This window comes from Penicillium solitum, assembly GCF_028829755.1.
Source record: "Penicillium solitum strain IBT 25940 chromosome Unknown utg000001l_segment0_segment0, whole genome shotgun sequence".
Classification (NCBI taxonomy): Eukaryota; Fungi; Ascomycota; class Eurotiomycetes; order Eurotiales; family Aspergillaceae; genus Penicillium; species Penicillium solitum.
The window spans coordinates 922,537-949,852 of record NW_027072121.1 but is presented as its reverse complement, the minus strand read 5'-3'; the positions used below and the strand labels follow the sequence as shown (position 1 = coordinate 949,852).

Sequence of the window (27,316 nt, the reverse complement as noted above, 5' to 3'; positions counted from 1 at the left end):
TAGCCTCGTAGCAGAGGCTACCTTTTAAGAACCTAGAACTTCCAAAGTCTCATGACGGAAGGGCATTGAAGTATGAACTTAGCCTCGCGGATTGTCAGAAGTATCCGTACTCAATGAAAGTCGTCTGGTATAGTGGATGTGATTCAGCCCTGTTTTAAGAATGAGCATCTGAAAACACCATTTGAAGACTTAAGCGATGCAATGATTGAGCTCGACCCCAAAGAGAAGCTGACGAGGACAAGACCACATTTTGCCACGTTACATCAAGCTTCTCTCGCATTTCATAAACACAAGGATGAGTCCATCCTTCAAAGATAGCTAACAATATAACAAGTTCTCTTCAGTAGACCAGTCATGGCCTGGGAGTTCTCTCTTTTCCATAGTTGATAGATGTACTTGTATGCATAGGTCCGCTTTCCAACCACGTCACACACCCGATACACCCGGTGATCAAACAGCAGCAGTAGGCGCCGACTTTGTGATGGCAACCCTGATTCGGCCTTGAAAGAAATACTGACCCGAGAGAAGTAACGGCTTTATCTAACATAAGTTGCGGTGGTGCCTGCATAGTACTTGCAGCGGTGCGATAAAAAACGGAATATAATGTTAGGAGCCATCAACACCTCACTGATGAGTTGGATCCAGTAGGTTGTGATGGCTTCAAGAGGGTGGTGAGATAAACCAGGTAGCGGAACAAATCCCTTACCGTCTTAGACCAAGAAGCAGCAGCAGCAGCAGCATAATGCAGGTATCACACTTTGGATATCTGCAGGGCGAGTGGCATCTAGCAACTAGGACTGCTCGCAACAAATCGGACAGAGTGCCGTAGGATCTTGCAGATGGGCACCAACATGATCTCAACAAGTCATAAATCAACCGGCGGACATATCAACTGAAAGGTAACTAGCAATCTCAACAAACTGCATTCGCACCCGGGATTGGCATCGAATAAAATGAGACCGGGATCCACCTAGTATGGCCGGGTTGGTATCCCCACAAGTGTTGTCGTGGCCAATATATGGATATCATCCTTTGGCTCCCCGAGTGGTGGGTGAAGACATGACCCCCTGCATATCCCATGCAAACGTGGCCGGCTTTTGATGTATCGCGTGCATTCTGGCTTTGTTTCGTCACACTAAACAGGGGTTAGATTTTCCCAGGTTGGACGTGGATGAGCAGGCTCCAACCAGGTCTCGGGGGGGGGGAATCCGACATCCCCTTTGCGCGTTTCGCATACATTGTGTAGCCTTCGTATCTAGATATATAGCACATCACCTATTTATAAGTTTCTTGTGATGCGTGTGCCTGCCTATAGTTGATGCCTGAGGCATGAAAGATGACCCGAGCTTCTTTGATTTTCGTGCAAATCATGCAAATCGGGTAGCTTAGCTTATCCTGCATCATTCTCGAGCAGGACGTGGACCAGTGAAAAATGAGGGAGCAAGTTTGATCACTGTGCAGCTGATGGATTCATTGGGAAATCGACACAATGCCTGGTTCCTGTGAGGTTTGCTCTTTAGAGCCCTCAAAATATCGCTGTCCCACATGCGGACTGATGAGGTACTGACACGATTATGATTCCATCCCTACCCATACGTGGACCAGTTGCTAAGAGTTATCGATGTAGTTGCTCACTTGCATGCACCCAGTCACACAAGATATATTGCGCTCCGAAGCCACCATCGAATGAGGAACCGAGTAACACTCCGGCGCCCGATGTCGATCCCACACCCGAGAACGATACCAACGGCCCTGAACATGCAGAGCCAACTGGCACCAGCGCTCCCGTGATGACCCCCGCAGCAGTGGCGGCGTCAGCAGAGATGAAAGAGCTGCTCAGCCAGCACCCCGAACTTCGCAGTCAGCTACAAGATATGTTCCAGTCAACGCTGGAAGAAGAATGGGAGGAATCATATACAGCCCCCGCACGTGGGCGTGGACGCGGCCGCGGCCGAGGCCGTGGAGGGTTCGCTCCTCGTAGCCGTGGCCCATGGACGTCCGAGAAAGGCTTCAATCGCGGCCTGGGCAGAGTCCGCAAGCTAAGGCAGGATTGTGAGGAAGGGACGGAGACTGGCCAGGCCGCCGAGGCGTTCATGCGGTTTATGGCGCTTGTCAAGAAGAGCAACTCAGACTCAGCCTGAGTCAGCTATATTTTCTGGTGAAAAAGCAACATGCCAGTTGGACGGTCGGCACATACCTTGATTGCACCACATTTATATCCTGAGTCCGTGTAAGTGAGACATGCAGATGCTACGAGATGGTGGGGCTTTTTGATCTACCTTGGCTGTTTCAATAGAGTAGCTGTCAGATTTGACAGCTTCAGTCACATTCGGCCTCATGCAACTCATGAATACGGGCTCCTTAGTCTTATATATAATTCGTTATTCCATGCTACCCTCGGTTCCTAGGTCTGACAAGCGCATTTGCTAGTCCACGGGTAGATCAAAGCGATGAGCACCCTAGGGTGTTCAGGCCCATCAAGTGCAATATCGCACATACGAATACAGCGTACGTTAGCATGCGAGCCACAGGCCAGCCGAAGTCCTACATAGCGTGAGATTAGCGGCGCTTTTAGCGCCCCCAAGAAAGCGGAGCATATGCTAACGGCCCAGAACTCCGAAGACCAAAATTTCGGTGGAAAAAGTACCAAAGTACTGAAAACTCGGAATATGCATGTTTCTGACTAGTCACATGGAGCACGAGACATTATAAGACGAGGGTAGAGTACTCTGTAGAGTACGGAGTAGTACCTACCTACACAGTAGGTACTTTGTACTGCAAAGACGAACAGCTCCGAGCTGACACGGCAGAGTCAAGGCAGCTACTACTGCAGCTCTAGTCAAGCAACAAATACCAACTTGTTAGGACATAATGCAACAATGTAGACCTATCGACTAAGTGAAATCGTCTTAGACCCAGCCTCGGTCCTAGTGGCCACTCATTTTGAGACCTTGGGATATTACCATGTGTCGAGTTCAGCTGAGCCGCTTTCACAAACACGAAGATCTTTTAGGCTTCCAATGAAACGCGAGAATCTCATAATAAAACAAAAGGATGATCTTAAACCAATTTCATATTCCCCAATATATTCTCCAATCTTTGTGATCTGTCCATATTTTCTGTTTGCTTTTATCATTTCTCTTCCCCGTTGCGCCAAGACAAAGATATCCGACGCAGCTCCGGCTAATTAGGGTAGTTTTCATGTCAACTCTGTGGCAATTTTGATACCACATCTCGGATGGCTACCTCGCTGCTCTACCGAACTTGATCTGTTCCAACAATGGATGCGCTGCAGTGCTCGTTCTCTGAACTTACACAGTAATCAGAGCGCTGTCACACCGGGCCATTCTGTGGCCTCAGCAACTGCCGACCGCTTCCGTCATGATCTCGCAGCAATCTCGCCGAGAGAGAGCTTACAGCGACAAAGCTCAAGCAATGACTGCTACAGCTTCACAACGACCAGGCATGGGAGGTCGAACCGCTTCAGCCCCGCCGGGGGGTCTTTATAAACTCGATGCGGCGCAGAAGCCAGGAACGGGGATGCAGGTCGAACACACATTGCTGGAGGAGAATGAGAGGACGCCAATTACGGGCGAGGCGATCAAGCGCACACGATTCATTCAGCAGGAGGGGGTACGTCTTGAATTGATCTAGGGCGATGAATGGTTCATGGCTACAGTGTACAGAGAGCTTCAATTACTGACACCTCCTTTTCCCCTCTTCTACAGGAATCCACCAAGACCGGCTTCCCCGAAGTGACCATTGCAGTGGCCGGCGAAGAAAATGCCGGCAAGTCCAGCTTTGTCAAATGTGCCCTCGATATGAAGAACCCGCCTGCCTTCCCTATGAACAAGAAGAAAATGTCATTGAATGGATCGGTCTATATTGTGCATCTGATGGAAGTCGACCTGACCCAGGTTCAGTTCGACCAGGACAAGAAGATTATCTGGCCGCGTACCGGGCGCGAGAAATCCACGCCAGTCATTGACGGAGTTCTGGTTTTACATGATGCCACCAAACCGGATCGACTCTCTTTAACGACAAATCTTATTGGTAGGTTCAACCACGGGATGTACCTGGTATGGGGGGCTGACTTTCCCCGGAATTTAGACTCATTGGCTGCGTCGGATCTTCCTTTCCTGCAGGTTGCCTGCAAATGCGATGTCAACCCTGAACCTTTGGAAGACACTGAAGTGGATGCGATCCATGATCGATACGAGATCTATCGAACGTCGTTTTCGTCGCCTCGATCTCAACGCATGTGTATAGCGTTGGTTTTGGAGGCAGTGATTTCTACTCGAGAAGGTAAGCAAATGTTTCCTTTCCCTTTTTCTTTTCTGTTCTCGGACACCAAGCCATCGGAGTTGAAATGTGCCTTGACCCCCCTAAGCGGAAGCGGGCCAAGGTGGGTCGCGGTAGGAGCGTTCGCTACCTTGTCATTCCCCATAGAAGTGGACTCATCTTTTTTGCTTTTCCCCTTCTAACCCCTCTTCTTTATTAGATCTCTCCGATAATCCTAATATTCCTCTGGCTTCACCGACGAAAATCAAATCTGCCCACGATTGGCACCATACCCGTGCCAACTCCGAAAACCCCTCAGCCGTGTTCACAGCCGCCGGCGGCCCACAAACGGCCTCAGATCAATGTGTCGACGGGGATGCTGAGGACCGTCTCCCAACTGATGGAAACCACTTGCAGCATACGTCCAATCCCCACCGTTATGCCCGCAGTAACTCGCAACCGGTGCGACCGCAAACTCCGCCATCCGGAGCGCGTTTAAATACCCACAGACCGTCGGCACAAGAACTAAACTCTCCCAATCACGATAACCGTCAGCAACGATTGCATAACGCCTGGAGACACAGTGGAGGATCCGACGCTTTCAACAGTTTCTTAAACATGGAAGACGAGGCAGACGATGAACAGAGCCGGCCCACGAGCCCTGGCGCAGTTGTGCGGCCAAAGCCGAGCAGCGAGAGCAACTCGAGTGCAGAGACAGGTCTATCATTCGATGAGCTAGTCGATCGTTTGATTTCCTTGCCGATGTCGAAACAAGACCAAAAGTTCCGTTCCACATTCCTATGCCTGTACCGAAAGTTTGCCGCTCCCGCAAGTCTCCTAAGTGCCTTGATAAGCCGATTCGAGCGAAATGAGATGGGCAACGAGGACCAGTTGGCTCGCATGGCGGATCAGCTGCGGTTACTTGATGTCATGGCGCAATGGGCGTCGGACTACCCTGGAGATTTCGCTCACCCCAACCTTCGCAAACGGATCATTGACTTTGTCGCTATACTCGAAAAGAGCCATTTCTACATGTTTGCTGCCAAGGAGATCGGGTCGCAATTAGACTCAAATGCAGAAGACGATGATATTGGCTGGGCATATGGGGGTGATACTGATCTCGAGGAGTCCGAACTGGTTGAGACATTTTTCGACAACTCCGGCCGAAGTTCTCCAGCCGCGGTTCTCCCTGGCTCAACCTCTGGCACTAACACCTACGACACCGAGGAGGAACAAGACCCCATCTATAGTATGAGTGCGCTGGATCTCAGTAGTGGGCCGCATGACTCAACATCACGACTCTCAGGCACTCTTTCAGTCTCCTCGAATCCCGACAAATCGAACAGCATTACCAGCCAGTCATTCACATTGTTGAGCCTTGACGCAGCCCAAAAAGAGGCTTTGCGTCTTGAATTAACACATAAGACTTTACTTGGCAAACTCCAGTGGCGGATTTTCATGGATACCCCAGAAGAGGAGTTCGCACGAGAACTGACGCGGGTTGACTGGGTCATGTACAACTCCTTCCGGCCGCGTGATCTTGTGCGTCATGTCAGCATCTCGGGCATGGACAAGGATAAGATCAAGAGCTTGACGAATGTCAATCGGATGATCAAGCAATTCAATCATCTAGCCTTCTTCGTGGCCAGCCTGATTCTCTTACGCGATAAGCCTAAGCATAGAGCGCAGGCGCTGGAGAAGTTCATGAACATCGCCGTGGTAGGTTTTCTCGATCCGGCTACTATAAGGTCAGAAGCAACTAACACCTCTCAGAAACTCCGACGCCAAAACAACTACAACTCCTTGGGTGCTGTAATCGCTGCCATCAACGGCACCCCTGTCCACCGCCTCACGCAAACTCGAGACCTGATCCCCATCCCAGCTCAGAAAGAGTTCATGCGTTTGGTCATCCTCATGAGCACCCAACGAAGTCACTTTGCCTACCGCCTTGCCTGGGAGAATTCGTTCTCGGAACGAATCCCATTCCTACCTCTCCACCGTCGCGACCTTGTCTCTGCGGAAGAAGGCAACAAGACATTTGTTGGCGAGAACAAATCTCGCATTAACTGGAAAAAATTCGAGGTCATGGGTGAGGTTGTTCTCGGAATTCAGCGAAGCCAAAAGAGCCCTCATCCGCAGGCTCAAAAATTCGACGATATCGAGCGACTGATCCTGGACTCGAAGCTCTCTGGAGACGAAGAGGTAAGATCTTTATTATCGTGAATCATTGTTTCTTCTCACTAACGTTATCTAGGACTTGTATGCTCGTAGCTTGCACGTCGAACCGTCCACGGGAGCTGAGGGACGAAGGAAGTTCGGCTGGTTGCGCTCTTAAACCCTGTCGCTTCCTCAACCATACCTCTGACAACCCCGGGCACTCATCTCCATCAGCCTCAACACGAATTGAGGTTTCTCTCCTACACAGCCATCTTATCTAACATCTTTCCTCTTACCTTCATACCTACCCTCCCTACCCTACCATTCATAGCTTCTCCTCCCCTCCTCTACTCTTCCTTTCTCATGTCGCCACGCCCCTATATGATTGATAAATACTGTTGTTGTCTTTTGCCTGCTTTTCGTTATGAACCCGGTTCCCCCGCGGGGGTCGATATGACGCTTGTAACGGTGATGCATCTTTAAAAAAAAAAGCTCCGTTACTACATTTTGTACATATGCGTGATAAAGTGGGTAGTGATGGTCATTGCCTGTCTTGCAGATAGTAGTTTCCTAACCCGGTATATATTGACATATTTATGCATATATCGCTTTCTATCCTCCATCTATCCAATAAAATCATAACCATATAACATACAATATCGTAGTTATCTAGACCCGAGCTAACGTTGAAACTAGTAGCACTAAATAGCGGACGCCGCATACATTTCAAATCACGTGAATCAGTTATCCACCCAGCTATCTCAACCTCCGACCATCTCCAGACCAAAGATAATAATCTCACCTCCAAACCCCCCGGTGCACCAGGGTCTTCAAACCACCAAACCAAACCCATAAAACCAACCACAACCCGGTACATCCTCCGCCCTCAAAATGTCCCCAACAATCCAAGCGCGCACAACCTACCGCGCCCTCCTCCGCGAACTCCCACGCCGCAACTTCAAAGCACCCTCCCCACTCCACCAACAACTGCGCGCGATCTTCCGCTCATCACCAGCGACATCGTCACAATCCAATGCTCTACCCTTCTCAATCCCCAAAACAGACGAGGAACGAACCCTCCGTGCCCAAGAAGCTGATCAATTCGCTCAATATGCCCGCGCCCAGCGTGTCTACTCTGACCTCCTTGAGCGCTACAACCCGGGTATGAGTATGGATGAGGAGGAGAAGATTCGTCTTACGGCGAGACGGGTTGGGTTTGATTTGCCTGAACTGCATGTTCCCGAGGGGAAGGAGTAGTTGAGCAGTGCTGAGGTGTTGGTATTCCTTCGCTCGGTACTGCCTTGGCTTTGCTTGGTTCGTCTTGTTCTGTTAGTGGAATGTCGATTGTGGAGATGATCTGCATTCTGATTCTACGGCAGAGGCGGATTGTTCTAGGTTTGGTTGGAAGTTGTCTGAAGATGTGATTTTGCTGGGAAGCATGTATTCCATGGAATGGCGTTGTTATTGTTGATTTTGGGATTTGTATACTACGGTTTTTATGTATAAAATAAAATAAAATAGAGAACATTGTCAAGTACCATGAGCTTGTTTTTTCTTTTTGACTTTCTTTATGCTATGTATTAACTCTGGATACATAGACAGGCATTCGTATTGACGTTCCAGTCGTAAATTGGGGTATTTGATATTCAGATCCTTGGATCTGAAAATTTGTTCATTGCGAACCACATGGGTTGCCGCACAGTGTTTGGGGCACCGAGAATGGACACCTGATGTTGACACTGGGTGTGATTGCGTTGCAGAGGCGACGGCCTAGCAAAAGGGTCATGGTGGAAATGTCCCAGAACCCCGAGGACGCTGGCGCTGAAAGATGGGCTTTTGAATATATGTGCTTTCCTGATAGACTCTTCAGGTAGCGCTGAGCTGGGCACGCTCCATCTGTCTCATCAAAGTTGAACTGCTTTCTTCGTCTTCCATGCCAACCCCAACTTCGATCGCGGTCTTGGGTCGGTTCCGGTTCAGACCGTCTAGAAGTGTGCACGCTTTGCAAATCCGCTGACTGGAAATGTAGTTACAGCGCTCGCAGTGTTTGATAGTCTGCGCCTTGACAGCCTTACCCGTTGGGCCACGGTTCGGCTTCACGCGTGTACCGTTAGGAATCTTGATTTCAGTCTCGAGAGACTCGGCCACGTCATTTTCAGTGAGCTGCTTCTCCATTGCAGCCATCTCCCCTCCACTGGTTCGTCCATTCTGACTACCGCAGCCACCAGCCGATTCCTCTTCTGCACCAGCCGGCTGGGATTTACCGGCACCCCGGACTTCCATGGGTACAAGTGCGGCCATGTCCTCGCCGCTCTTGACAATATCGAGGATCGAACTGGGACGAATCTTCTCAAGATCCTTGATCAGGGTGCGAGCACTGCCGCGGAACGCCTCAGGCGAGTAGATACATTCAGTAGTGAAGTAGTCGAGCTGACGGTGGTGGGCGTAGAGAACGATCTCCTTCTCATAAGCGTACTTGAGAGGCTTACTGCGCTTGATATCCGAAGCGTCGGAGCTCGTGACGATACTAGTACCGCGCGACAGACGGGGCAGATCACCACGCAGGAGATTCATCATGACAGTCTCCGCAACATCGTCCGCATTGTGGCCCGTGACGACATGCTTGATGCCCAAGCGGGCGGCGCCTCGATCGAGCGCCTGTCGCCGGAACACACCGCAGTACGTGCAGTTTCCTTTTTTGCCCACTTGTTCCACGACCTGATCCATCGTCCAGCCATAAAGCTCGCTATATCCCAGGATATCAAGCGGCATCTCGTATTGCACAGCGTTGCGTTTCACAGTTTCCAGACTGTCATCGCGATAACCGCGGATGCCCTCATCGATGGACAGTAGACACAGATCCAGTCCGTAGTTATATCGCTCGTTGAGGGTTTTCAGTACTGCTGCTAGTACTGTGCTGTCTTTGCCGCCGCTGGCTCCGATCGCGACTCGCTCGCCGGGGAAAAAGAGGTTGGTGCCAATGATGGTTTCGTGTACTTCGGTTTCGAAAACTTTGATGAAACAGGCGCGACAGAGTTTGTGCCTGTTCTTAGGTCGAATGATGACGGCTCGCGCCTCTTTGCAATCGAAACATGCCGTAGGTGCCATGATGAGTTGGTTAGGCCTGTGACTTGGTGGCGGCAAAGAATTTCTTTCCCCCCGCGGTCGATCGGGTGGTCCGTGCGCAGGGCGCGGGTTCCAAGGTTAGATCTATATCAACGGGCTATACTCGGTCTTTGCCCTTGGAGAAAAGGAGTCAGTCTAGAGAGTTAAATGAGTTTGATAAGAGAAACCGAGCTATGAATAGCCCTGGCAGCACTACAATTTGGCGTTTCAAATTAGCTGAAGCCCATGTCTAAGGTGCCTAAACTAGTATCAATGTAACTATAACAACTATCTATTTTGACTGACAATATGCTCGTAGTAAATTGATTTATGAGGATTTCAAAACGCCATCTTCTGGCGCTCCACCACGTATTTTTTTTTTTTTCAGTTATCGGTGGTGTTACGCAAGTGAAGTTAAACCCTATATGATTTGCTAAGAACAGTCTCGTCTTTATGGCAGATAGATCATCAAACGTTTATCCCTGGGGTTGGTATGATAAGCTGCGCACAATTGCTTATATTAAGTTAGCTCAAACACCCATCCGTAGTACTGCTCAAACAGCGATTGCTTTACGAATAAATCACTGAAAGTCTAGACGGCGAAGATTAGACCTTCCCGCATTTCCTGTTCCATATTGCTTCTATATTATATATTCTGGCTGCATACAAACACTGTCCACCCTATTCCCCAATGGAACAGCATAAACCATCGCAGATCAAGCAAGGCGAGGGTTGTAACTTGACTTCTGAGCCACCCTTATCTGCAATCAAGATGAAAGACACTGGCAGTACGCCCCAGGAGGTAGAGGAAGGTACTACTGAAAGACTTGATCCATACGGTGTGCCACTGGAGCCAACCCCTACAAATGACCCCCTCGACCCATTGAACTTCAGTCAAACCTCCAAAACATGCTGCCTCATAGTAGCGATCTTTTACAGCTTTATGTTGATTTACTCAACCACCATCTATATCCCCGTCACTTTAGACCTCCAAGCTCAGTTTAGGGCCCCCTATACCGCCATTGCGTGGAGTGTCGCAATGCCCTCTTTGGGGATTTCTCTCAGCATGTTATTAGCTAAGCCTTTTGCCGATTCATACGGCCGGAGAATCGTTCTCCTCGTCAGCGCCAGCATTGCTATATTGGCAAGTGGTTGCGCTTCTATCAGATCAATTAATCTAAGTGGATTCATGGCAAGTCGGTTCTTTCAAGGCATCGGCACAGGGCCAGGACTGAACGTTGGCCTCGCTATCTTGGGCGATATATCCTGGGGCCATGAGTGTGGCTTCCGAATCGGACTATGGGTCATGGGGACAACCATATGTGCCCCAGCTGGGATATTGAGTGAGGGATGACAATCAAGCCTCAAGCATTGAAGCTAACTTTTCTGTATAGTCGGAGGTCTACTTGGCGAAGTAAACCAATTTTTGGCGAGCTACCACCTTGCAATCCTCTATTTTATCCTACTCGTTCTGATTATCGTCACGCTGCCGGAGACACTGTATCCTCGCGACTTGGTGGTCTCTCAGACATCGATGTGTTTAGCGGACAATACCACCACCCCCAATCATCAGATTGCAGAGATACAACGAACTAGAGAGATCCGAGTTGGGGGTGAGATTTTTAATCGGATTTTATTCCATCAAGTACGTCGCTGTTGGGTAATGTGTATCTCTATATTAGACCGTTAAGCGCATACCCGGAGTCAAACACGCACCATTTTGGGCTGGCATATTACGATACTTGCAAGTGTGGACCTACCCAAATGTTTCCATTGGATGTTTGTCTGTGGTATTTCTCCAGTACTGGTGGTACGTGATATATCATTGCATTGATACACAACGAAAAAAAAGAATATTTGTCTGATTTCTGTTACTAGGTGTAACTCATTAATGATAATGGCTCCCGATGCTTATTCCATGTACAGTGCCAAGGTACAAGGAGTCCTTTTTGTTGCGTTTATGTTGGGCTCAATCTTTGGTGAAGTCTTTATGTCAGGAAGATTGAGCGATTGGATCGTCGGTACGCTGGCGAAGAAAAATAACAAAAGGAACCCTGCACTATGTCTGCTGCTATCATATGCAGCGGCATTGATGACTGGTGTAGGGTATGCCTTGTGGGGGGTTTCTATCGACCAAGAGTGGCATTGGATGACTGGGGAAGTTGCCTTATTCCTTGGTGAGTGGTGATTCTAAGCATCTGATCCTCATAAAGTAGCTTACTGATTGACGCTTGGAACAGTCGGAGCTGGAATTCAAATTGGAAACATTGCAATGGCAAGCTTTATTGTTGATCTTTATCCAGAGCACCTTATGGATGTGATCTCATTCTATTCGGTTTTATTTAATGTGAGCTACAGTTTCCTAGGCTCCATTTGTATATGAGCTGACTTTTCCAGCTCGCATCGTTTATTGAGCCCTGGTTCATTAGTAACTGGGTTGCATCCTCAGGTAACAAGACGCACCTTGTATGCCTTTTTGGCACATTCTAACTCCAATGTACAGGATACTTCTGGTGCTTTATCGTTCAAGGATTGATCACTTTTTGTGGAATGATCCCGGCGCTGATATTGCTCCAAGCCTTCGCAACCAAATGATCACGGCCCATGGTATTATATGGAGACGGAGATATGAACTAAAACAAACAAACCTATGAGAAACGTTGAAGTATATTCCTGCCATCATGGTAAATTGATAAAAGCCTAAGTAACCTTTATGTTGGTGTTGCCTTGAGCATCATCTGCTATTGTGGCATCTCGCATTCCAGAATGCTTTGAGAATATATTATGTCTTCTTGTGCCAGATATTAACTCTGCGCTCTATACTGCTCTATATATTGAGCCTCGAGGCAAAGTATGAATAACGGAACAAAGTTGATATAGTAGGTAGTGCTATACCAAAGGCATCTGGAGCAAACCTGGCGATATAAGACAAAACCATCGAAGCCCAACCCTTCATAAAATGGAACGTGTACATTTGGAACTGATTATGGAAACAGCAAAGTGGACACAGAAACAAGACAACAACAGAACAGAACTGTAGAAAGGAAGGAACCTTAGAGGGGGAAAAAAGTGTCCACAGAAAATTCTTCGGACAACAGAGAGCTATCTCTGTTATAAAGGTTCCAAAAGTTAATGTCGAAGAGGATGAGAACAGAGCCCCTTCCTAGGTTGGTTCAGCTCCTGACGGTCAACGGGAGCACCTGGACACGTACAGTCTGTATCCACAGCGGTTCATAGGAGTGTCTCGACCGAAGCCATGCCTGTTACTTCCCAAGACATGCTTCGTGCCATTCGCAGCCTAGCCCAGGACACCTACAGAGACCCGCCAGAGTCATTAATATAAACCGATCACTTGACAACAGCAGCCATATGTTGAATATGACCCTGAAGCTGAACCAAAGGTCAAAAAATTGAAGGGTGCTCAACAGGAACCGCGATGTGCAATATGGACCCGGAGTGGTGTGGAGAAGATAAAAAGAAGAAGAGAGAGAAGTGAGAGAGGGAGGGGGGTATTTATACCTTCCCAGTGGCCTAAGGTGATGACCCAAAAGGGAAGGTACCTGATCGGGGAGGTACGCGGGTACCTGCCTCCTCCTTATGACCCTCATGGTACCAGAGCTTATGTAGTCTATATTTACACAACAATGTAGTTTGGTCTAAATGATTGCTTGACTGCCTTGGTCAGTCGCATACAGTATATCTTCCCTACCAGATGCCTCAGATAAAAGCTTCAAGATTCGTTTTGCTCAGAGCGGATAGCACATAACGTTTAGGATATATGTACTGGAATATCAACACAATACATCGATCACAAGCTAATCAGTACGTCGGAAGAACTTGGCTTTCAAGTTTCCACTACCGCCACTCCCACCGCAACAACCCTTCTGAGGACCAGGCTCTTGGTGCAAGACCGACTGGTTGAAGCCTTGAGTTGAAGCAGGAACATCAAGAGCGGGGTTTTTCGTAAAGAATCCATCGGGCTTGAGCATCACACTGATCTTCTCATGAGGCATAACTGGGAAGTCTTCCGGTCTTGGGTTGTGTGTCAATCCAAACGCTGAGAGAGTATCGGGTTAGCTAATCGAGGCACACGGAATGAGAAGTGCTCGGGGAAAAATGTGGACTCACTGTGCCAAAGAACTACATCCTCGTTTTCGATGGGGTCTTTTCTTGCTACCCACACATCAACACCTTCCGAAGAGGTACTTTGATTTGTGAATTCGCCTGCAGCATAGAGTTCTCCGTCGTCATATTTGGTGACCCAAATAGGCTTGGTAGCAAAACGAGCTCGCTGGTAGCCGAAAGTGCTGGGGTGCGCAAGAAGCATCTGGCTAGGCACGGTGTGAATCTTGTATGCCACCGGTTTATGTGTAAGTGGGTTCGTCACATCTTGGTTACAAATCTTGAACACCCGACTGCGATCGACGCTTGTGTCTGCGCTGCCGGATGTTCTGAGCACCGTTTTTTCAGCGACGTATCCAACTCCGTACGGGTTGTCATGACTCACGGGAAGTGGGACACTATCCTCGTAGAAAACTGTGTTTTTGAATCCATCAATCGCGGGGTCAATACGCAAAGACCAAAGATGCTGGTGGTTTGGCGCAGCAACTCCCGGGCCAACATTGGTGGACCAAGGGAGGGTCTCTCCATTTTCATTGTCAAATGGTGTTGTCGATAGGATTCCTGTTGCGCGGACTTCGAGTTCAATATTTGCAGCTTGATCGAAGATGAAAGCGAAAATGTACTCGTAGTTCGCAAAAGTGCAGATCATTTGAACAACCAGTTGTCGGTTCCGAACTACGGTGGCAGTGTTCGTGCGGTAGTTCACATGTTTATGCTGTAGACCGTTGTCTTGTTCGTGAAGACAGATGACATTTTCCAGGCGGACAGGCTCGCCGGCGGAGTTCACGGTATGCCCACCGAAGTACTTGATAACTCCCAAGCAGTCACATCCCAAGGATAGTTGATTGGCAGTAATTCCGAACCCAACATCGCCCATATCAAAGGCTTGCTTGCGATGATATGGCGCACGTGGGTCTCCGTACGGTACCGTCATCTCGGAGAGAGAAAGCCGGTAGAAAGTGTTCCGGCCATCGTATGTCACATTGTGAATCACCAGTCCTTCGCGACTGTTGAAGCCCACTCTGAACTTCCATTTTTGCCAACTAACCAGATTGCCTTCAGTCGAGAAAGATGCGCCCTGGGGCTGTTGCACGATGTATGGTTTTAAGTCCTGTCGTACTGGCTCATCGAGTAGCGCATGGGCATACTGGACGGTTTTGACTGGCTTCCAAGGCTGTGTTTCAACAAAGCTGTGGTCAAGTCCGGTTGGGAGGTAGTCCATTCGGATTAATTCATGTGAAACTCCATCGAAAACAGGTGAGAATCGACACGGGACTGAGTAATGGTTGTTCTCCGGGTGATCAATTTCGATCACGTATAGATAGCACTGAAATAGACGTCGGTTTTCCTCTGCAGTGTCTGTGCCGTACATCCAGGGCTCGGTGCAAACAGTAACCCCAGGAGGAAGTTTCATCTTTGCGATTTCATCCTTCACTGCCGGATTCTCCAAGCAAAGCTTTTCAATCTCCTCCATCTCATCCAAATCAATTGGCCCCTGAAGGGAATGTTAGTTGGTATCGGCGGAATTAAAGTCGGAAGGTAGGTCCCATACCTGAACATGCTTTGGCAGTTGTTTTGCGTAAATGATCGTTTTCTTATCGGCATTGAACAATGCCTTGTAGAACGACCCATCATCCAATCGATGGAAAAGGGCATACAGAAGCCGAGACGGCTTCTCTGGCAGTGGCTTTGACAAGCGCTCTGCCTCAATGTAAGGGACAACTTCCTTCTTGATTGGCTCCTGGATATCAACGCGCTTGTATCTCAAAGGCACGTTGGGGAAATTCTTCTGTAGGATTTGAACCACTAGCTGGATTTCCGCAGCGGTGATAGGATCAAAAGGATGAGGATAATACATGATGGAAGACAAACTGGGAACAACCAATACAGTTCAAAGAAAGACTGAACAGAGCAGCATATTTTTATATCGAGGATGCTGCTGCCTTTAAGTGGTGGAGTCGCTGGATCGGATTATCGAATTGATTCCCCGCAGACTCTGTCGCATAAGATACGCTAGTAGGCCAAGCTGATTAGAGTAAAGAGATAAAGTAGATATAGAAATTTCAAATTATACCCCTTGTGGTATCTAGTGCGTGTCTATTGTTCCAAATTGGTATTGTTGCCGCAGCGCCACCGGCACAACCCCAACCCTCACAACTGGTGAATTCGGATTTGGTCCGGTTCCATTCCGGGTGTCAACAAGTGCTGGAGATCCATGATGTTGAAGTATTTGGAGTCAGGACTGCTTGTTGATGATTTTGTCTGCCCTTGCTCCTCTTTCTACTTCTCTATCTCTCGCGCGCACCACTTCTTCTAGCTCGATAAATACCATTGCTCTGGCTTCTCACTACCTGTTCCGTCGTTAACCACCTACCTACTACGTAGTTGTCGATGTGTTTGATACGCCGGTCTCCCCTCTAGAGAGGCCTGGCCTAGAGCAAAGAGAGTTGAACAAACTTATTTACATTCATATAGTTCGTCAAAATAGTACACAGACTGATGCTTCTTGCAACTCCAAATCAGGCGTGAGTGAATGCCGCATGTTTAAGAATGAATACATAAGCTGGCTATCATCACTCTTCTTTTGCTCGCGCCATCGTTCCTCGAGTACCTCCATTGTGCGAGTAACGTTTACAATGCATTGTCCACTTTTCAACACCTCCAAGCGTCGCCGAATGAAATCATGATGCAATGGCCGAGTGGTGCGAGAGCCCGCAGTGAACAATGGTAAAAGCATAAGCTTTGCCACAGGCGCATCTGCCGGGACAGCCGCGCAGGAATCCAAGATATGATTGACAGTAGATTGAACCAGGCCTAGATTGAAAGGCTCTTCTTTGGAGAAAAGCAGCAAGAGCAACAGGCCGGAGTAAACCAAGGCCTCATTGTAACTATCAAGGTGAGAGGGCGGCCTTTTTTCGTTCTTTCTGTGGGTTTTCAGTCGTCGGAGAAGCAACTGCATGCGAGTCTCTACATCCACAGAATCCGTGTCTGATCTCCAAGATTCAGGTAGATGGCCAGTCATAGAAGCATTGCGGCGATCACGCAGAACACGGCCTAGGCGATATAATAGATCCCCAACCGAGTGTGATATGCCAAGAAAAGGGTCCACATCTTGGAAGAACTGTTCACGGTTGGGAAAAACATGATCCGGCTTTGCAGCGATCCCAAAATAATTCGGAGCATCAATAGAGTAATCGGTCTCGTCCAGCAAAGCCACAATGTGAATGTAGCCGAGCCATCTTACTAGAAAGAGGAATGATTCATCTGCAGCGAGGTCTGTTGTGAAGCCTTCCCGTGCAATCCTCATCGCATGGCCCAGGCACGTTCGGAGGCTAGATATGTTTTCCCCTGCAATGTAGGCCGAGCACAAAGCTATCAAAGTTGAAAGTGTGGTCAAACGGTGGGCAGGATTATTGGAGGATGACTGCGTCTCATGGCTTGTCGATTGATCTGATTCACGGGACATGACATCGCCAATGTATGAGACAGCTTGTTGTTCCATCCTAACGGCTGCTGTTGTGACTTCAGTCATGTTGACGAACAAAGGATGTTCAATTGTCCAGTTCGATTTGACGGAGTAAGACAGGAAGATGATGGCAGAGAATAGGGACGGCCAGCTTGCAGCGTTTGAGGCGAAGTACTTGGTAACTTGGTTGCTATGTTCATGATCATCTATACTTATTCCAGGCGCAATTGATTGAATGAATTCCTGCCAGAGATATGAGGTTGCTGAATGTGTGAAAGGTAATCGCGGATTCAACGTCGGCTCGTTGAGATGTGGTGGCATAGTGCGAGCCTGAAATTCTGCCTCGCGGGCGTGTGAGGATGACGAACAACACAAGAGCAAGTCACCAAACTGGTCGGGTGATATGAAAGAATTTTGAACGGACTGGAAATCCCCAAAGCTGATCCCATCGATATCTGGAAACGAAGAACTTTCGTCATTTGCTAGGAAGAGATCGAGATCACCAACCGGAACAAGATCTGGAGGGGTGAATTGAACTGTTGATTGAGATGGCGATCCAATCTGAAACGCCGAGGTTTCCCCTGGCTCCTGTATTACTCTACCATGCGGGGGTTGTTTTGTCTTAGAAGACCGTTGAGCACGCATGCGTTGACTGGTGGAGTCTATGCCTTCAATACGCCATCGAGCATTTGTTGATGGAACGCATGTCAGATTTTGATGGCGGCAGCGAGAACATCGAGATCTTGCTCGATCACACTGCGACAAATCTATTTGTTTAATGGGTGTTGGATCGAGGTTCCGAGAGATTGCCCACCTTGCGTTTTGAGCTTTTGCAATTCACACATGGAGCCCTATTCCTCCTGAGAACATCCTGCTGCGTGCTTGGGTCTGACATTTTCATGTGATCTCTCAGGGCTGATGTATCCAGAAAAGCCGTGACTTAGTGGTTGGGACGATAGGGAGATCGAAGGTCAAGGATAGGAAGGCAAATTCCACGGCAACGAAGGGCCCCGGGGACTTCCCGTTGCCACCTGCGGGCGGGCTCCCGGGCGCCGGCTACGTATTACTAACGCGCACCTCTACCTAAGTAGGTATCCATGGATGTTTATTTGTGTTATATTTGTGCTATATGGGGGTGTTAACATTCAAAGAGCGTAGAGGAAAGAATAGCTTGAGCAAGAGATAGCAGTAGTGCTATACTTTTTGAGCGGTGATGTAAAGTAAAATGAGAAATCAAATAAGTTATTGTCTCCATTAGATAGGGGTTGCCAAATTGTATTTTCTCTATTTTCTCTATTTTCTTTCTTTTTTTTCTTTTTTTTTTCTCTCACTCTCCATTCGAATTGCCGCTGTGGGGGATCCAAGTCGAAATTGGCCGTGGCAATTTATCCCAAATCGGAAATCCAGGCCGCAAGGACGGCTCTGTGCCCTTACAACCACGCGAGATCGGACTGAGTTCGAAATTGAACTAAACATCTCAAACTTCATTGTGAAATAGCGAGGTGGAAGTCTGGTTCTCAATCACCGGATTGTACATTTCAGCCTGAGTTTGCCTGATATGGAGAATGAAAGCTCCCCTCTTCTCTCGCAACAAGGCGACAAAGACACAAGTTTACTATGGAAAAGACTGCGCAAGCAACTGGAGTGGCAGTCATCCGAAATCCGTGTATACGCCGATGAAACCCTGATCCTATTCTGGAATTCTCTGCCAGTCATTTTCACATACGCACTTCAAAACAGTCTGCAGACATGCTCGCTTTTGATAGTCGGTCGTATCTCGCCAGAATATCTTGCGACTGCAGCATTCGCATATATATTCGCAACTTGCACCGGTTGGCTGATTGCAGTCGGCGGAACAACTGCGTTGGATACCCTAGCTTCTTCCGCGTTCACGGGCAGCTCGGACGAAGTCTATCTTGGAGTGCTTCTACAGCGCGCGTTCTTAGTCCTTGGACTGATGTACATCCCAGTCACTGTATTGTGGACTTACTCTGAGGATTTGTTTGTTGCCCTTGGGCAAGACGCTACACTGGCCAAGGACACTGCGCTATTTTTAACATATTTGATTCCCGGCGGGTTGGGATATATCTACTTTGAGGCGATAAAGAAATATCTGCAGGCGCAAGGTAAGAGTTAACAATCCTTTTTGAGCTACTGAGCTTCAACCGGGACTAACCTATCTGGATCTAGGATTGATGTCGCCTGGCACATATGTTTTGCTCATTGTGACACCGTTTAATGCAGGCTTGAATTATATGCTTTGCATTCGATGGAAATTCGGCTTGATTGGCGCCCCTATAGCTACTGGACTTTCTTACTGGCTTTGTGCCATTCTCCTGGCCCTCTACTGTATCTTCGTCTCGGGGCACCAGTGCTGGGGAGGCTGGTCACAGAAAATTTTCCACAACTTGGGCGTGTTCTCACGTCTCGCAACTCTTGGAATCATCCATGTTGGAGCTGAGTGGTGGGCATTCGAGATTGTTGCCATTGCAGCAGGGTGGCTTGGTATCATTCCAATGAGCGCTCAAAGTGTGATCATGACAACCGACCAAGTGCTAAACACGGTGCCGTTTGGCATTGGTGTTGCTGCCTCTGCCCGCATCGGAAATATGCTTGGGGCTCGTGATGCGCGCAGTGCCTCTCGTACCGCCAAAGCTGCAGCCTATCTGAGTATATTCCTAGGAGTGTTGATTATGTCAATCCTGATAGCTTCAAAATCTCAATTCGGGAAGATCTTCACCGACGATGTTGATGTTATTCGCCTGACAGCTGAGGTTATACCATACGTGGCCGCTTTCCAGATCGCTGATGGGCTGAATAGTAGCTGCGGTGGATGCTTGCGAGGTATGGGTCGTCAACATATTGGTGCGGCCATCAATATCGTGAGCTACTACTGCTTTGCCCTACCACTCGGTATTTGGCTCTCATCACACGGCCACGGATTAATTGGTCTTTGGATTGGGCAGTGCCTTGCTTTGTACTCCGTTGGGCTCTTGGAGTGGGGCATTGTTTCCTGGAGTGACTGGGACGAGGAGGTAAACCGAGCATTCAAAAGAATGGACCAAGACGAAGATGGAGAGCCTATAGAGCAGGCCTAAAATTAGACTAGTTGTACTTGGTTAATCTTTCTCTACAAACATTTGATCCCGTCAAGACATAATGCAGTGTTTGATACCATGGGTAAACTGGCAAAGCCCGAGTAATGGTAAGATTGTATAAGTCTGACTTTATAAGTCTCTATGCAAAATAACATCCCTGGCTAGCCCCTTTCCCTTGCTTCGCTCGATCTGAGTTATACTGACTAGGTAAGTTCGTGTATCGATGCCATCTGGCGGTATTATACGGAGTACAGGTACTAAAGTTCGAGTGGTACCCCTGCCCGATTTTCCACCAAGTTGTAAACCTAACTCAACAGTGTAAAGACTAGATTACATTGTTGCCATCAAAAGAGAAATAAAATAGTTAATATGTCCACAATCCAGTATCGATATCTCGATCCATTTGCGCTTCAATGTCCGATTTTACAGAAGCTAACCCGCATTCGGCAAAGTAGCCGCTGATTGGAATGAGCGTCATCGATGTTTCACGTATGTACTTAAAATCAGATAATTGTCAATTATTTTACTCCGTGTAAACACTACATACCATGTTTTTATTCACGGTCTTAGTCGCTGGACTGGGGTTACTATTTGCGCCCTTGACAAGAGCGTTGGCTATCACCGATGGCTTCAACCAACAGAATTTGGGCGTCTCGGGCCACTCGTCATCATTCATTGACGGGAGTATCTTCAAAAAGCACGGGGAGATGAGTACTCTTATTGAGACTCAAAATGAGTTCCACATTGAGGACGATTTCGACCCTCCATACAGCGGCATTGCAACATTTGCCCACCTAAATTGGACCAACTGCTTTGTCCCGGCTAGCGATGAGAGCTTCGATATTGGAATTGTCGGTGCGCCATTTGATTTGGGTGTGACTTATCGACCGGGTGAGCGTTTCGGACCTTCCGGGGCGAGATCAGGCTCCCGCAGATTGGATCCATCTATGGCCTACAGGTAAGGTAGTCCGATTCTCGAACAAACCAAATCATAATTGACAACCCCCATAGTATGGACCATGGTGTAAATCCGTTTCTAGACTGGGCATCCGTGGTTGACTGCGGTGATATCTCCAACACACCATTTGACAAACTGCAAGCTATCCACGAGCTGGAAGCTGGATGGGCCAAGATTGGCTCGAGGAAACCAGAAAATAAGGAAAAGGGAGACCATGTCAGACTTATCTCCATTGGAGGAGATCATACCATCAGTAAGATGCAATTCACTCATCGAGTACCATAAATGATATACTGATATGAGTTAACAGCACTACCCGCGCTGCGAGCATTGCAACATACATGGGGCAAGGTTGCAGTCCTGCACTTCGACTCCCATCTTGATACATGGGATCCCAAGCAGCTGGGTGGTGGGCTAAGCAAGTACTCAGAAGTAACCCACGGAAGTATGCTTCATTTGGCACACAACGAGGGTTTGCTCTCCGAGGATAGCAATATGCACTTGGGATCGCGATCAATGTTATTTGACAAAACGTACGACCTCAAGAATGACGCTCGCTGTGGATTCACTTCTATTCGTGCCCGCATGATTGATGAAATTGGAATCGATGAGATGGTTCGAAGAATTTTTGACACCGTTGGCGATGATTATGTCTATGTCAGTATCGACATTGATGTACTTGACCCAGGTAAGTACTAGACACGAGATTCTACTCTTCTCAGAAGAAATATTGCTGACTGGTGGAAAGCTTTCGCCCCTGCGACGGGAACTATTGAGCCAGGTGGATGGACATCCCGGGAGCTTCTTCAGATATTGAGTGGCCTGTCACAGGTCGGTTTGCCAATTGTTGGTGCAGATGTCGTGGAATTTTCACCAGTCTATGACAATAGGGCTGACACCACGGCGATCACCGTGACTCAAATTGTCTACGAGATCCTACAGTGGATGGTTCGAGTTCCAGTGAAGAAATAGGAAAGATGGCCAGAAAGAGAGGCGAGAAATTCGGCTCTTGGTGGACATGTTGATGACTTCGCGATGGTGATAGGACCGAGTCTCATCAAGCTACAGTCAATATTTGTTACATTCAAGTCGATAAAGGGGTAAGTGTTTCAGCACCTTGCCAATTCTCTGATACCATAAATGCTTCTCTGGGAAATATTCGCCAGAGCTTACCCGTGCGTGACCTTCCGACAAGATGACATAGTTTAGTGTTGATATTCATATTCCTTGTTAGTCTAAAAAGGGTCGATCTACGTAAGAATAATCGTGTCAATTAACACAAGGAGTATATGACGATAGGAGAACACGGACCTGCACGTAGGGTTTTGCATTCTGTATGTACTTTCGCATTCATGCCTTTACATTCTTATCTAGATGCGCCACAGGCTTTCCCTTCCGACAAAGCAGCCTAGCAGAGCAAAGAGGCCACTTCTTCTTTTTAGCCACCTCAACGGCCTGAAGATGAATATGATGTCGTCTCAAATGCAAAGAGTAAGGCTTCGACCGATCAGCAAACAACTGGAGATTCTCCTTCTCCTTATCCCCCAGCTTCTCTGCAGCCTTAACAGTTCGCTCCTGCGAGAATGCAAACGAAGTCCCAATGATCTTGAACCGCCGAGCCATATGATGGATATGGGGAGAATTCCAGTCATCAGGTATCCAAGAAGGCTTTGCGTTCCATGGCAGCCGTCTCTCCTTCTTGAACGCACGCCACCATTCCTCAGTCGATAACCGACCCTGCTCCCCACTAACTGCATGGATACATCCACTCGTCCCCAGAGCCACATGGACCAGTGTTCGATCCACCACGACATCAACCGGGACCTCGTCGATCGTGGATTCCTGATTTGGATTTTCATATTGTGTTGAGAGCTTGATCCGCCGACCTGGATGTAACATGTACTCTGCTGCACATGCTGTCGAAGGAGCTCCGTGTGAGGTCACAAAACCGGGGTATGGGAATTTATCGGCTGGACCGAGGACAGAGGGTCTTATGATTAGGACTTTGTCCATTTTGTTGCGCTCGGCTGCTTTCTGAAAGACTAGTCGTTCGGCCAGATGTTTGGCGTATGCGTATGGCCATGGGAAATCATGGGCGTTGTATTCGTCCGATGAGCCAGTTTTCTGTACTGCGCTCCATGATTCAAGCGCAATCTTGTAGTAATCTTCCTCCTCCCTGCCAAGGGGATATATTCTCTCGTCAACTGATACGTCGGGCGATTCGCGGGATTTCCATAGATGGGCGTTGGCATATGCGGTGGAGAAAAATACGAAGCGCTCGAGGTTGGGGAATTTTAGGGCGTATTGGGTGAGACATATGCTTGGTGCCAGCACAGTATATGCTAACTCTCGCAGGGAATTATGTAATTGAGCTGATGATGCGGCGTGGAAGACAATGTGTACCGTCTGTTTCAGCATCTGTAGTGTCTCTTCTGATAAATTCATTGTCGCGGTATTTCCCATTTCGCCGTCAAGGATAGTTATCCGCTCGTTTTGGGTGAGGATCTGTGCCGCAGAGGGAGGAAGTATGTCGGACCATTTTGCTTTTGCTTTGCTAGTCATTCCAGTCAGTAACCTTGGTGTTGTTTTGATTTGTATTTTGGTCACTTACTCGGAGCCACCCCGGCATAGAACGTATACTCGTTTCGGGGATGACTGGCTCAAAAGTCGACACAGAAGCGCAGTTCCAATGAAGCCTGTCCCCCCGGTGATGAACAGAGTCTTGCCATTATAATAATCCCATATCATGATGGACCGTTGAACCTCCAATCTCCACCTTCATGGGTAAAACGGAAATATGCGGCATATATAATGCAATTAGCTCGCACACAGGAGCCTTCAGGTGGGGTCTATGGCCATAATAAAAAGCAGGTTAGGATTGTCCTTTATTGGATCTTGTGGCTGGAAACTCGATGATGGCAATGAATTCCCATTTCGGGCGCATGCAGATCTGCAGCTAAAATGAAGCGGATGCAGCTATGTGATCCATCACACTAGGGGAGTACTCAGGGACCAGCCATCTGAATTATTTAGAAATACCGAGGCGATAGGCATGGAAAGAGAGTAAATGATCGTGATGTATCTTCAAGTTGATATTTGCTGGTGTGGGAAAGGTAGTGCCGGTGTTACCTATACTGGATAGGCTAAAATAACCCGAGTGTGATTAATTCGACATAACATAATGTCGAATGACCTATCTCAAATATCGAAACACTAATCGACCAACCTCGCTTAATACGTCAAAATCAGACACAAGGGGTGAGGTTCATGTTTGCCTGTGAGTCAATGCACACCGCTTCATGCACCACCTAGCCAACGAGACGACATAGCAACTTTAATTTTCATGGATCTATATATTGAGGATGCATTAGACAACACCAGACCTTGAATTCTATTCGTTAAGCTCTAGGTTTATGTCGGACGGATCACGATTACTTTATACATCTACTACCTAAGACGGAAACAGTCTCAGTCCTATTAGTATGCAACTCCTGCTATTCATACGTCGCTCGAGCAGTCTCTAGCATATTTTCTAGCATATTTCTCAATTGTTTTCTTCTCAAAGCCAGGATCATTGTGCATGTAGTCAAACAATATGAATTTTCAATCCTACGACGAAAACAAATCCCCGATATGGAGTAAAATCAAATCCATGCTGGGCTGCTCATACTCCGGCTCAAATGCATCCCCCCAGGTTCCCACTTCTGATTATTCTAGAAAGCTGTAGACGTCATTAAAAGGATTCGGTCGATCTCCATAAAGAAAGCCGTGCACCTCGCGGCCAAGCCAGATGCCAAATCCCGCCCGGCGCATCGACTCTGTTATACCAACCATGAGTTTGGGTCTCGGTTCCTTGTCTTGCTGATGCCAATATAATGTTTCACGTATTGCATTGAGCAGACCATGCCAGTTGCCATCGAGGAAGTCGAGGAAGCCCAACTCGATAGAACGCACGGTCTTCGGAAGTGCAGCGAGGAAATTCAGTGAGTCGGATTGCTTTACTTGAAAACCTGATAACTCGAAAGAACGGAGAGTTGCCCACTCCTTTACAGGGAGTATAGTCATTAGTGGGATGAACGCTGTGGTATCTCTCTGGGTGGCGATTGTTGTTCTGAATCTGAGGGACTTCATATTCTTCGCCTCGGCCAGAGCCTGCTTAAGATCGCCGCTCCGAAATGAGGGCAAGTCTTTATGCTCTTGCTCGCCTACAAGAAGTGGAAGATCTAGACGACAAAATCCGGGCTCTGAAGTATCGAAAGGAGGTTATCGTATTTCTCGCACGGTTGGGCAAATATAGTACAGTCGAGCCCGGCCGGAAGGTGATTGACATCCAGAACCAATTCCGAGACACAATGCTTGTTTTGTGCGAGTATAGAGGTCACATTTCTGAATGCACGCCATTGGTTCTTGTGGGAATCAGTGGCTTCTTTCCACGTATGGATTTGTCGCTGTACCTGCTCATCGCTCCATGCCGGCCATCCCTGTGGAATTGGGTAGTTAAATCCACGTGGAAAGGATCGAATCATGGGAGTTTGATATAATGAGGCATAGAGCCATCCGTGCGTTGCGGAAGTTATGGTAACTCGCTTCAATCCCGGGAATCGCCTGACTCCGTAGATGAAAGCGTCCACATCGCTGTTCGAGAACAGTACGTCTTTCTCTTGCTGGAGCAACTTCTGGTAGAGTTGCCAGCAAAGTGCTAGCGGTTGCGCAATATCTTGTTTCCCCCCTGCGATATTATCTGGCCGATCTATGCCGGGGATCTTTCGCCCATTGAGGTCCTCAAGGTTTTCTTTACACACCGCGACAAACCAGTTGGGGCACCCTTCGTCAGGGTCTACTTCTGCATCGTCAAACTCCAAAACGAGGTCGCGATACAGCTTTGGGGCATCGACAAGACGAGCATCATCCCATATGATTTCAGTGACATCGTGCCGGAAGCCTTCGTGATCTGCATTTGCACGCAAGACTCCGATGTTGTATGGGCTGGCGGAGAGGAAAACACGATTCAGACGGACAAGACCATTTCGAGCGAAGTGTTTACCTGTTAAGCGTAGAGACTTGATGTCGCGATTGACCAAGTAGGAGCAAATTTATATGAGAAGGTTGATTGGAAGACTGGAAATACGGTTAATGCCGATGTCTAAAGTATGTGGGGACAAGGATTGAGAAGCCAGTTAGAGGTTAAAAGTTGCCAAAAGAGTCGGTTTCGTCCGCCGTACTACCTAAATTGCTGCCCTAATGCCTATTTTGGCCTGGAATATGCCTGAATCCTGTCTGATTTTAGACCGTTTTCAGGCCCCTTTATATAGTGCACTCCATTCGGCACGGAACAACTATGCCGACAAAACTAAAAAAATGAAGCTGTTCATGCTATACAAAATTCATATATCTCCATTTATGTGGTGTTTTAAACTACACTTTGTACAATGAAGCTTTTCAAGCTATACGAAATCATGCATCTCTATCTAAAATGCAGTTCAAATTTCCCAAAGAAGAGATATATGAAAAGCTTAATTTTACTTGCCTGCCTAAGGCTATCAGAACCAGGGTACATTACTTAATAAGGGATCTGTAATGATATTTTAGGTATCTTTATTTTTCTGCCAGACCAGAATTGGCATTAAGGCACCAATTCAATGAACAGAACCCCGAGCGCTATACGTCTGGATACTTGCTCAACTAGCCGTCGAGTTCAGAGAAGATGGTTAAATAGATTTTCAAGTGAAACCTCCTATTGGCTTTGATACGAGGTCAAATAAGCCAACTATCGACAATTGTTGTCTTGAAATGTCTTTCTCGTTGCCGGAATTGCTAGTGAGTTTTAGTTGGTTACCACAAAAGTAAGAGTCCAGCATCATACTTTATGTTGGAACAAGCTGGAATTCGTGCCTTGCAGTCAAATAGGGAATGACAAGAGTTAATATCTCCGCAAACATGGACGGAATATGCGATTGGTGCAGGACTATCTACCAGCGCATTTCCAATCTCCTTTAACGGGACCGCTACTGGGTTTGGGCAATTATGAGCGACAGATAGGCCTATGTGGGAATAGATGTATCATACAGCATTCCAAACATGTCTCTGTCATGGTGCAGAATTCCCAATTGTGTATATCAAGAAGCTCAT

The 27,316-nt window shown here is 47.8% G+C and overlaps 11 protein-coding genes across 11 annotated transcripts; 6 read left to right on the top strand and 5 right to left on the bottom strand.

The window, feature by feature from the left end:
- Positions 1-1,489: 1,489 nt before the first annotated feature.
- On the top strand, positions 1,490-2,356 carry N7455_000382 (zinc finger HIT domain-containing protein; the record flags this gene model as incomplete). The annotated part of the gene is made up of 2 exons (XM_065603797.1): positions 1,490-1,560; positions 1,628-2,356. The coding sequence occupies 2 exons, from the start codon at positions 1,490-1,492 to the stop codon at positions 2,139-2,141; spliced, it is 585 nt and encodes a 194-aa protein (XP_065462288.1). The 3' UTR covers positions 2,142-2,356.
- Positions 2,357-3,381: 1,025 nt separating this feature from the next.
- On the top strand, positions 3,382-6,616 carry N7455_000381 (putative Ras guanyl-nucleotide exchange factor RasGEF; the record flags this gene model as incomplete). Its single annotated transcript, XM_040952301.2, has 6 exons — positions 3,382-3,633; positions 3,729-4,053; positions 4,111-4,305; positions 4,502-6,000; positions 6,055-6,483; positions 6,536-6,616. 6 exons carry the CDS (start codon positions 3,382-3,384, stop codon positions 6,614-6,616), a joined length of 2,781 nt encoding a protein of 926 aa, XP_040817359.2.
- A 713-nt stretch (positions 6,617-7,329) lies between these two features.
- On the top strand, positions 7,330-7,695 carry N7455_000380 (LYR motif-containing protein; the record flags this gene model as incomplete). The annotated part of the gene is made up of 1 exon (XM_040952294.2): positions 7,330-7,695. The coding sequence occupies one exon, from the start codon at positions 7,330-7,332 to the stop codon at positions 7,693-7,695; it is 366 nt and encodes a 121-aa protein (XP_040817157.2).
- A 609-nt stretch (positions 7,696-8,304) lies between these two features.
- N7455_000379 (putative PP-loop ATPase superfamily protein) lies at positions 8,305-9,546 on the bottom strand (the record flags this gene model as incomplete). Its single annotated transcript, XM_040952087.2, has 1 exon — positions 8,305-9,546. One exon carries the CDS (start codon positions 9,544-9,546, stop codon positions 8,305-8,307), a length of 1,242 nt encoding a protein of 413 aa, XP_040817217.1.
- Positions 9,547-10,234: 688 nt separating this feature from the next.
- Positions 10,235-10,897, top strand: N7455_000378 (uncharacterized protein; the record flags this gene model as incomplete). The annotated part of the gene is made up of 1 exon (XM_065603796.1): positions 10,235-10,897. One exon carries the CDS (start codon positions 10,235-10,237, stop codon positions 10,895-10,897), a length of 663 nt encoding a protein of 220 aa, XP_065462287.1.
- A 2,461-nt stretch (positions 10,898-13,358) lies between these two features.
- Positions 13,359-15,523, bottom strand: N7455_000377 (uncharacterized protein; the record flags this gene model as incomplete). Its single annotated transcript, XM_065603795.1, has 3 exons — positions 13,359-13,600; positions 13,672-15,160; positions 15,218-15,523. 3 exons carry the CDS (start codon positions 15,521-15,523, stop codon positions 13,359-13,361), a joined length of 2,037 nt encoding a protein of 678 aa, XP_065462286.1.
- Positions 15,524-16,144: 621 nt separating this feature from the next.
- N7455_000376 (uncharacterized protein) lies at positions 16,145-18,071 on the bottom strand (the record flags this gene model as incomplete). The annotated part of the gene is made up of 2 exons (XM_040952156.2): positions 17,946-18,071; positions 16,145-17,887 (listed from the first exon to the last, which is right to left on the bottom strand). The coding sequence occupies exons 1-2, from the start codon at positions 18,030-18,032 to the stop codon at positions 16,145-16,147; spliced, it is 1,830 nt and encodes a 609-aa protein (XP_040817269.2). The 5' UTR covers positions 18,033-18,071.
- A 618-nt stretch (positions 18,072-18,689) lies between these two features.
- On the top strand, positions 18,690-20,229 carry N7455_000375 (MATE family efflux transporter; the record flags this gene model as incomplete). Its single annotated transcript, XM_040952474.2, has 2 exons — positions 18,690-19,257; positions 19,322-20,229. The coding sequence occupies 2 exons, from the start codon at positions 18,690-18,692 to the stop codon at positions 20,227-20,229; spliced, it is 1,476 nt and encodes a 491-aa protein (XP_040817140.2).
- Positions 20,230-20,777: 548 nt separating this feature from the next.
- N7455_000374 (agmatinase) lies at positions 20,778-22,159 on the top strand (the record flags this gene model as incomplete). The annotated part of the gene is made up of 4 exons (XM_040952138.2): positions 20,778-21,187; positions 21,241-21,440; positions 21,498-21,875; positions 21,936-22,159. 4 exons carry the CDS (start codon positions 20,778-20,780, stop codon positions 22,157-22,159), a joined length of 1,212 nt encoding a protein of 403 aa, XP_040817331.2.
- Positions 22,160-22,504: 345 nt separating this feature from the next.
- On the bottom strand, positions 22,505-24,027 carry N7455_000373 (uncharacterized protein). The gene is made up of 2 exons (XM_040952386.2): positions 23,799-24,027; positions 22,505-23,741 (listed from the first exon to the last, which is right to left on the bottom strand). Exons 1-2 carry the CDS (start codon positions 23,933-23,935, stop codon positions 22,538-22,540), a joined length of 1,341 nt encoding a protein of 446 aa, XP_040817208.2. The 5' UTR covers positions 23,936-24,027; the 3' UTR covers positions 22,505-22,537.
- A 1,383-nt stretch (positions 24,028-25,410) lies between these two features.
- Positions 25,411-27,278, bottom strand: N7455_000372 (uncharacterized protein; the record flags this gene model as incomplete). The annotated part of the gene is made up of 2 exons (XM_040952439.2): positions 25,411-26,231; positions 27,254-27,278. The coding sequence occupies 2 exons, from the start codon at positions 27,276-27,278 to the stop codon at positions 25,411-25,413; spliced, it is 846 nt and encodes a 281-aa protein (XP_040817334.2).
- Between the last annotated feature and the right edge of the window lie 38 nt (positions 27,279-27,316).